Below are 10,817 nucleotides of genomic sequence, written 5' to 3' on the forward strand. Positions count from 1 at the left end.
GGGATCAGCTGAGGCCACTGTGCATCCAATTAAATAAAGTAGCAGCGATGTGCACGATTAAACATCTAAATGAATGTTTGGCGCGGAGATCATCACACTTTCTCTTTGACTCTGTCACAGACGGTGATGAGAGCAGCGATGATGACACGTAACTATGATTAGTATTATTTATCAGTTACACTTCGAAGGTGTATACAGCAGTTTTTTTTATCAGTATCATGACAGGATGAGCCATTTCAGTTTCACACTCAGCTGTGAAAGTGTTAAAACACTCCTAGAGCCCGACCGATGTATCAGTATCATCTCGGTATCAGCATATGAATTGGCAATATATTTTACATTTTTAAAGTTGTATGGGCAGCATTTTATGTGTATTTGATCTTTTTTCTTAATTCAGTCCAATTCAATTACATCCAGGAATATGTAGATGCATGTATTTAATTGGCCAGTGTATCAACATAGCGTCAACTTACCAAACTACCAAAACATGTTTGCTGGAGGACTCTGCACTTGTTATATTTTATTTTAATGCATCTGGAAGCAGCCTTACAAACTTGGGTGTTGACAGGAGTTGGGCATTGACAGCTGAAAAACTGTAAGCAACCCTAAACCAATGATTGCTGCTAATTGTCAGGCTTCCAGTCAATTTTTTGGGGGGGAAGACATCACTGACTCAATAGTGAATCCCAAGCACATACTGGAGATATACCGGCTGACTGCAGCTGCTCTACCATTGACATGAACATACTCTGATGGTGTGTCTGTTGCTACTACAATCCCACATGATGCATACTTTTCGTCATGGTTGGTTGTTGAAGTCAGCGGTTTTCACAGAAAGAATCATGCAGAGACTAAAAGGGGAAAATATATCTGGTTCAACTACTAGAAGTTATAAAAAAAAATGTTTTAATAGTTTAATGCAAATCCACTAGCTATAAAAATGTGCTTTAACTGACTCTTATTCCTCTCTGAAAAACAGTAGAACATATTATTTGTAATACTTTTTCAGCAAAACCTTTCCCTTCATGTCATCATTTTAAATGTATTGACATTAAGCAGTTATGATACACTAGCTTACACTGACTCAGGTAGTTCTTTTGGACCAAGCAGCACAAAAACAAACAGAGTAAAAAAGGTCAGTGCGGCAGCGACCTGACTTCACATCAGAGAGGAAAGTGTTATAAAAGGTGTCAGAGTAAAGCAGCTGCACTGAGAGGACACAGAGCCGAGGAGGAAATTACGAAAGATGATTCACTGATTCACACGGTGATGTGAGGCTGGTATTGTAGTGAAAAGGATTACCTCACATTTTAAAAGCAGAAAAAGCCTTTCTGACTAATGTTTCCTGACTCCTACACTCACAAACTCACTATGCCTAAAGAAGTATATTGGATTCAGTTGCCAGATTTTCTCCTTTAAAAACCCCCCAAGGAGAAATCCCCCTCATCCTTTCATTCCCTGTTTCACTCCTTTCATTATATCCCCTCATCCAGCCCTCCTCTTGCTCTCAGTCACAGGAAACAGAACCAACACACACACGGATAAAACTCTGGCTTCAATAAAAAAAGACAGAAAACAAAGAAGAACCTGCTGCATAAAAAGCAGATGAATGAATAAATGAATGAATGAGCAAATTACCGAATGAATAAAACTTGATGCACAATACTTTAAATTCTATTACATGTAAAAAAAAAAAAATAATAATAATAATAAATAAAAAATAAACGAGCAAATAAATTAAAATGTTGGATTTAGATGGACAATTATCTACAAGCTCAATTAATGAATGGATTACTTTACTACATTTGAGCTGAAAGAAAACTGATTTCATAAATGAGTGAATAAATGAATTTATTAAGTACAAAACTCAAGTGAATAAATGAATTAAATGTGATGAAAAGTGATTAAAAGGGGTTAAAAAACATCTAAATGAACACATAGATGAATGAGCAAATGAATCAATCAAATTTGATTAACAACTCGATGTGCTGAAGGAATTAATGAATGAGTTAATGTGTGAATTTTAAACTGAAAAAACTGAATGGGTGAATAAAGGAATGCATGAAGGAATGGGTACTAGGAATGAACACTATTTGTAGGTTACTAAGATATGATTACAAAGTCAATCAATGGATGGATGAAATATGTAGAATTTCTACGCAGAGGAAGAAAATGAATGAATATTTATAAGAAATTCTAAAGTAATACTTTTCTACACTATTTTTCACCAGCAATACATGAATAACTCAAGAAAATACAATGAATCAGGAACAACTAACTCATTTAATTTATATTTTTGAATAAGTAAGTTTGGTATTTTTTCATTTAATAAAGGAAATACATAAAAATGCCTGAATGAAGGATGAAATGAATGAATGAACATTTGTGTAAAGGTCACATCTGAAAATGCCTGAACACCCTTCTCCTTTATTTTCTAATCTTTGCTTTAATTTCTTGACTGCAGTTATGAACCACTGTCTGTAAATATGTCATTTTCTGTTTCATCAGGTGTGATTGTCATGTTCTCTGTTTTTTATGTGTGTGAACAACGAGCAGCTGCTGTTTTTACAACAAACAAACAAACAGGAAACCAAACAAACAAACACATTTTACTAATCTGAACAGAGCTCTTAGTAAACAGTCTGTGTTGCCCTGCTGCCCTCCAGCTGACTCCGCTCTGGTTGTAACATGTAGCTGTAGCTGTAATATGTTACATGTAATATTGATGCTATCTCACACAGACGGGCGTTAGGAAAAAGCATAATTAACCTCCTTAAACTCTCATCACCTTACATCTATCTCCCTCCCTGCTTACGGAGTAATGAAGACACATTCAAGACAGGATTCACATTTCGCTCCGAGGCTTCATCTCTTCGCCTCCTCGTGTCTCTTTACTTAAGCGGTCCGTGAAAAAGCGCCGAGGCTCCGGGGGTCAAACGGTGGAGAGGCAGCTCTCATAAAACGGAGGGCTCGGAGCCAGCAGCGTATTAGAGGCAGTAATGAGCAGCACGTTGCCGCTCATGGCTCGTAAACACAACTTTCATTGCAGCCTCATCCTGTATAGCTCAACGAGACTGTAAGCGCTCGATCCTGAACGTGAAAACTACAAACATGAATGCTACAAACAGCAAACAGCAGCAGAAACCCTCCAAAAAACCAGGCAGAGACTCGTGAACGGTTTATCAGGACAGTCTTTACAAACTAGGGCTCGGTTTCAAACCTCAAAGCTTTTATGATTGACTAAAAAAAGCATACATGATAGAAAATATTAATTTGTAATTCTCTTTACTTATTCTTTGATCAGACAGCTTCTGAAATAAATCTAAAGTTCTTGCATTGCTGCTTGTGTTTTGACAACAATTAAAGAATTTTAAGTTATGACCCGACTATAAAATCATCTGCTGGATGAGTCGGTGCTATTTCAGGGAGGTGAATCCTGTCAGTATTTTCTTTATAAAGGTTGTTAAACACTACAGGACATCCAAAACAAGACAGTAAACCCTAATAGTAACACTTAAAAACATAAACATACAAAAGGAAGCGTTACATGATCAATGCAGTATGACTAAGTCTACTCATGTAGTCTGGAGAAAGGTTCTATGATGGATAAATGCACTGCAGGTGTTGAAAATGTCCATAAAGCCCCTAAATTAAGTGTTAAACCAAGCAGAAGTATTCTTAGCCAACTGTATAAACCTAATGTGTGATGGGTTTTCATAACTTAAAAAAGGCTTATTTGTTCCCCGTACTGATGAATTTTCAATGCGTCTAGACATCCAAGCACCATCTGGATATTTTGAAGGGTAATTTGAAATGTTGACACCGCAAGCGTTACCAAAAATAACTGAGAATGCATAGCTTGAGTATATAAAGCTTTTTGTGTTCTTTTTCCCTCTTCAAGCAGATCATAAACATCATCCATCAGTTATAGAAAAAAAAAAAAATGGCTTTTTGCAGAGGACCATTTTTTTAATTCAACAGTGCAACTCGAGCTGCTCTGAATGCATCATCGTGAGAGAAATTATGAGTGGCATCTTCATACCTATGCAGTCCTGATTGTCGACATAGTGAACCTCGTTGACTCCGAGCCCCTCCCTCTGGTACAGCTCTTGCTCCTGGAATGCAAACGAGATATTTCTAATGAGAAGCCATAACGATATTTGGGTGGTGCTCAGCATTCGTCTAATGAGGACGGGGACGGGAACGGGCTCCAGCGGTAACCGCCTGCAGGGCACTGGAGCTCTCTAACAAATGGCAATTTCTGCTATTACACTTTTCATGCTAAATGAGGGATTTAAAGTTATGGCTTTAATGCTGGATGTTGGCAACAGATGTTTTAGGGGGGCTGACATCTCTGTGGACGTAAATGAGGTGTTTTAAGAATAAGATGTCTAAAACAAAAGGCAACAACTGTGACTAAATCATCAAAATCAAAGTCAAACACTGTATAATATTCTTTAAATTGCATTTTACTGATGACATTTTAATGATGTAACATTTTTAATAAGTTTTACAACAAAGTTTAAGCAGATTTGGCTTCAATTTTGCAGGAAGGCTGGTTCATTAGATTTTGGTATTGAGCAAAAATGTGAGTTTTTGCAAATGAACATCAATTACATAACTGCGTAACATCTGTGCCCTCTGTGTTGTGGGTTGATCGGCTTTTCTGTCATAATCCATTAATGTTGAAATCACAGCTCCAAATTACTGCGGCTGAAGCTTTCAAAGGTCAACAACTGCTCGGCCATGGCAGGAATCTGAACTCTGTCTTCTAGTTCATTATGCGGAGAACTCCAATAACAGCTAAATATACATATATACATATTTCTAGCATCATTACTTTCTAAAATGGAAAGTGGTCTCTAACATTGTAGACTGGGAAAGGATCCATTTTAATGCCAGCTATTAGTAATGGTTGTTTGGATGCTGAAGAAGTCTGTAAATTGAGAGTTTCATTCAAAAAATAAGATGATGACAATTTAGAGAGAGAAAATAACAGTTACAAAAATGTACCAAGCACACTCTCTCCTCCATGTTTCTGAGGTTGATTTTGGGATATAAATAGCAATCAACATAATGCATACTTTTATATAAAAATGGGGGGGAAGCATGTATTGGAATGAAATCCTCTCCCTTTAAAAGTTAAGATTTCAAGTTTTTAAGGGGGTTTGGGCTCAGGAGATGTCTGAAAGTTAATACTTTAATTCAACAATGAGAAACCCTCAATTTGAAAAGATGGTGTCTGCTCTCAGAGTGTTTTTATTAAAGCTTAGAGCCGTCCAGTGAGTGATATTTTCTTATTTTCTTTGATTTGTCTGTTTTGTTGTAAGTGCCGGCTGATGGATCTGAAATGGTTGATTTTTTAATTTATTTTCCCCCCCGAATTGAAACTCAGAGTAGATTTTGTATAATGAAACCGACTGAATGACAGCTCTCACCTCTTTCAGGATGCGCTCATTGAAGAACTGCTGCAGTTTCTCATTACAGTAGTTGATGCAGAACTGCTCGAAGCTGTTGTGCTCAAAGTACTCTGCAAAGAAGAAGAAGAAGAAGAAGAAGAAGAAAGAAGCAGCAGAAGATGAGTCAGTCAGTCAGTCAAAGATGCAGCATCACAGCTAAAGCAAATGCGACAAGATTCACTGTTTGAGGAAGTCGTGGATTGTATAGACGCCGCTGTGATCTCAGTACAATGTGTGTCAGAACAAAACCAACTGTGAGACTCACAGTCGTCAGTGTCTCTTTACAAAAACTCCTCCGAGAAACAAACTCTGAAACATCTACAGACTTGTACTCGAAGTTACATGAGATGATTTGTGAAGCACGTTGACGTCTATTTGTTCTATTCTGAAATGTTCTGTCATCTCAGAGGAGTCAAATTATTATATTTACATATAATTATACATATGTCTTCAAGACATTTAACAGAGAAAACTCGTAAATGACACGAACGAAAGAATTAAGTAGAAAAAGCTATGATTTCCCAACTTTTCAATACTAAAATTACTTTTTCTCCATACTATTGCATGAAAACGCTCAACAAGGAAAGACATTTACCACCAAAAATGATTTTTTTTTTCAATTAAGACACATAGGGTTGCAACTTTCCTTTAAAACATGAATTCTTATCCTGAAGATGATTTGGTGCAGGGTTACTTTTTGAATTTTTTAAGAGTGATACATGGTTTTCAGGGGATACTGACCAAAGCCAGCGATGTCCAGGACACCGATGAAGTTGGCGGAGGATTCGAAGGGGAAGCACTGGTTGACTCTGGTCACCACGTGGTCGAACAGGCGGCTGTACACGGCCTTCGCCAAGGCGTCCCGAGCGTTGTTAGCCTGCTCCACTTTGAGTGGAACTCTGGCAAAAGACACAAAGACAGAGTTCAAATGGTTAAGAGGAGAAAGATGCAGCTTTTGTGTGTTGGGATTGGACGTATCAGTGAATTTGTATGTTTATTCTTTACTAAAAATGTATAATTTCTTCCATAGTTCCTGGATGATTTTGAACAGTTTGTCCTAATTTAACTCTTCTTACTTACAGTATACTAAAATCTGTAGCTGTCGACACTTTAAACAGGATGGAAGATCTTAAAATAGCTTGTAAAATATATGAGAGTAACAGTACAGTTGAAACACTTGAGTGTCAGCTGATGTTGCAGCACTGAGAAGGTTTGAAGTGGAAATGTTTAGGAAAGAAAGCAGTCGAAGTCAAAGCACTGACAACAGCAGTGTTTGTTACAAATATACATTACATTAATCCTCTATGTAGCTTCTCTGAGCTTTCAGTCACATCACATGCAGTTAATGTGAAAAACTGAAACTGAAGAAACTGTTGAAAGCTCCTAAAACCTCTCTGATGTTCGAGGAGTTTGTTGCACATGCTGTTATCAAAAAGTCAAATAAGCGTTTCCATGCACGAGAAAAAAGCAGTTCAAATATCATCTGAAGTGCTAAAAGCTGCAAAATGTGTTACAGCAAATAAAGAAATATGTTTCTTCTCCTTTACACGTCCTCTAGTTCCAGCTTCTCAAATGTGATGATTTGTTACTTTTCTTGCTTTTAAATGGAGGACTAATTGAATGTTTTTTTGTGTTTCAGACAAAACAACTGTAATGTACATTTTTGTCAGTATTGTCTGACACTATATTGACTAAATAATTAATATTTGAATTGAATGAATAAAGGAAATTGTGAATCAACAATAAAAATGATCATTATCAGTGTAAAACTAAGAAAGATCTGATTTAAGTCAGGCAATATCTGACCAAAAAAAGAAGCAATCTTAGAAATAAGACTACGGATAAAACCGTATCTTCTGTTGCTCCTTTATCAGGCATCACAGAAACATTATGTTGGCTTTTTAAAAAGGTAATGAGTTTCAATATCCAGCTGTCAAAGTCATAAAGACCCTGTTAATCTTCCTGTAAAGCTGAGGAACCTCTGACCCCAGCTGTCCCTCTTATTGGCTTTTTACTTAAATGTTGCTAATAGAGAATTTATCTTCATTCAGAAGTTAAACACATCCAGCTTATTGCCTAAAAACTTAAATCTGTCTCTGAGGACCACCTGAAAACCCCAAACTGTGTTTAAACAAACTTGAGCTTTCCTGACTTCCCAAGCAGATAATTGTGTTATTGACAGCTGGAGAAAAGAAGCGATTGGGTGCGAGATAGCGGGCCATAAAACCATAACTGAAACCATCACCTGCAGCGAGCTCTGTGGAGGTATTATAATTGCTTCTGACTGTGTGTGTGAGCGAGGTTCAACAGCAGCAGACGTAAAAGGAGTGACCTAGTCGCGGGGGAGCAGAGTAAAACGTGCCGCATCAATCTGCAGCACAGGTGAAGTTTCTGCACCAGCTCAACCTCTGGACTTTACTTTCAGTGCGGCTGTGGTGCGTTCAGGGACACACCAGGAAATGACTCCACATGAGTGGCACTCTGAGGCTCCCAAAGCTCCTGATAATGACTTCCAAAATACACCTTCCCTCTCCTTCTCTCTCTGTGACAAATGATCTCCTGTGAACATACATTTTTAGGCCACAGGCAGCATCACAGAGGATACTGACGCCTGATCCCTGCGAGCACCTCTGCTGTTATTGTACAAACACATTACGCTGTGACAGGACGACCTCCTACGTGAAGGGCAAGAACCGCTGAAGCTGCGATCTATAATTCACTTTTCCATCAGCATCCCCATCACAATCCGCTATGTTCTTGTATACATTATGTATATATCACTTTTATATTCAACTGGAGATGTGAGCAAGGCTTTAACAGCTGTGTTTACCTGTCACATACTTCCACAACCACGTGAATAAAGACAATAAATTTATAGGCCCGAGCTTACCGTGCGTACTGTGTAGGAGGGGAGAAATGTTTGTTTACATTCATTCAATTTGACCTGGAAGAAATCTTTTATTTATCTTTGGCTTCTTATTTTTCTTTGTCATTATTTCAGTTTATATTGTGAGGGGAATTGCTTTTAAAAGATTCATGTATTGTTGGTTGTTGTATGGAGGTGAATTCATTGTGTCCTTGGGTTATTGTTTGTTTAGCACATAAACACTTATACCCACACACGTTAACCACAGAACCATCTCTCACAGAACCTCCCTTTTTTCCATTTCTTTTGTTATTTGTCTCATTTGTCTACTTGCTCATGACATTTCTTGACACCTCTTAAGTAATTTGCAAGACACACTTCTCCTTTTTTTCTATTTTTGTTTTCTCACTGAGCTCCTCTGTGGTCACATACACATCACTTTCACTAGATAAATACACCCACCTTTGCAAGAGCGTATGTATAAAATGTATTAAAGAATCCTACTGACATTTTTGTCTGCTCTGTTTCTTCTCACTGAGGTACAGTTTTTCAGTGCTTGTTAATGAACTCAAACCTGAGTCAGACCTGCGAACACTAAAGGTGTTTTGGTATAAACTCTTTTCAAACACAATAGGAGGGCAAACGAGCATGGCTGCATGATGCAGGTGTTTTAGCACGGAGGGGTGGAGGTCACCATTGGAGAATCAGGTGCAGCTCTGTCAGCAGTAGACACTAATTCATCCCCCATCAAATGCTGAATTAGCAGCCACACACTTTTCATTACTTGGCACTTCTAGAGGAGAAGCTGGCACCTGAACTCGTTTCTTTCACCATACAAAGTAGTTACATTAAACTTTAAGCAGCTAGCTAGCGGAAGGTAGGCTTCTCTGTGCAACTTGTGGGCTGTATGATGAGTGAAAGAAGAGGAGGAAAATCTGGTAATATGGTCAACAAGAAGCAAAAAACAATAATAGTTTTATTTTTATTGGTCCTGTAGTCACATTTGGAACAGAAGCAGTATTCATTGACTGCTATGATAACGCAAAAAAAGAAGCATAGCCACTGCTACACACCAGGACTCAACTGAAAAGCTGTATAAAGTTTCAGAATAGAAGATATATTGGGAGTTTAAACTTTAAATCATGTAAAGATATTCCAGTAGAGCCTCAGATTATAAATATAAACCCCTTTAATCATACATTCAGAAAGATATTTCAGCTGCAAGGTGCTCTCTAAAGTTTTAGATTGTTTTATCCTCTGCATTTATCACTGGAATTTATGTATTTTACGCACATTTTACAAGGCATGAAAGTTTAGTCTTGACCTTGGAGTTAAAGACAATAATCTTTACTAAAGTTCTACTGTCTAACTCACTTTTGTAGCTTTCTACTGCGGCTCACAAACTCAACTTATTATTATTTTGTCAAACTTTATAATTGATTTTTAAGACGACCTTTGTAAATTAAATTATTATTCACTAAACATTTGACTGTTTTCTGTTGATGAAGCTCAAATGACACAGGTTATATGCAAATAGCACACGCAGCGTTGTAGCTCTCAGCATTATAATGAAACTGTGACACGAAAACAGTGGAAATGATTCAGCAGCAAGTTACAGCCACACACAGAGCGAGCCTTAAAGTCTGACTTATCGTACATCAACACTCTCACAGCTCATCACCCCCCCCCCCCCCCCCCCCCCCCCCCCCCCGACATGTTTAATTCATGCCGCCGGCTCTTCGGAGCTGCAGCAGCTAGAGGTTTTTAATGCAGCGGTGAGGCCTTCTCATTTTAAAAAAACCAAGAGGTCTAAATGCCAGGGCAGCATAATGTCAGAACACTAATCATACAAGTAGCCTAATATGTATTCCCCATGAGCCTCGGCATCCTGAATGCTTTTTTTTTCTCTCTCTCGCAGTGTGATTACTGATGTTGCCGCTTTGTAGCAATAGTGCTCTGTGAAGACTCCTGCTGGTCTGCAGCTGCATCCTCAACACGCCACATGGGAGGAAAAAAGGACTTTGAAATAGACTTTAAAGCCATCGGATGAATGTTTGATGCAGTTTATAATATAGAGACACTCGAGGTTTGTGCTAAAATATTCAGATTCTGTTCCGCTGCACAAATATATACATTGAATTGAATTATTTTTAATATAATGACACAATTATTTCAATTTTATTTGTTAGTTGCTTATCTGTTTATTTTGGCTTTAATTATTTAACTGTATTTTAGGTTTTTATTCGTGCTATGTGTCAGTACATGAACACAGACAAAACCTAACAAAACAACCACAATAATATTAAAATAATAATAAAAAATATAATAAAAATGGAAGCCAGTTATTGTAGCCACAACTGTATTTTAAATGTAAGCACTTTGGTCAACTCCTGTTGTTTTTAATGAGCCCTATAGAATACATTTGACTTAACAGCACCAAGTTACTGCTCATTTATGCATATTTATAGTTCATCTACAGGTTTGAGTTGAGA

At 37.7% G+C, this 10,817-nt stretch overlaps 1 protein-coding gene across 4 annotated transcripts in view; it reads right to left on the reverse strand.

Moving 5' to 3' along the window:
- Positions 1 to 6,358, reverse strand: part of LOC133997691 (unconventional myosin-VI-like) — a gene marked incomplete at its 5' end in the record, with an annotated part of 71,250 nt that extends 64,892 nt beyond the window's left edge. For all 4 annotated transcript variants that reach the window (XM_062437381.1, XM_062437380.1, XM_062437379.1 and 1 more), the window contains 3 exon segments: positions 4,043 to 4,115; positions 5,439 to 5,530; positions 6,201 to 6,358. In XM_062437381.1, coding sequence (XP_062293365.1) covers positions 4,043 to 4,115; positions 5,439 to 5,530; positions 6,201 to 6,358 — 323 coding nt within the window.
- Positions 6,359 to 10,817: the final 4,459 nt, after the last annotated feature.

Source organism: Scomber scombrus, chromosome 17 (genome assembly GCF_963691925.1).
Source record: "Scomber scombrus chromosome 17, fScoSco1.1, whole genome shotgun sequence".
NCBI classification, from domain to species: domain Eukaryota; kingdom Metazoa; phylum Chordata; class Actinopteri; order Scombriformes; family Scombridae; genus Scomber; species Scomber scombrus.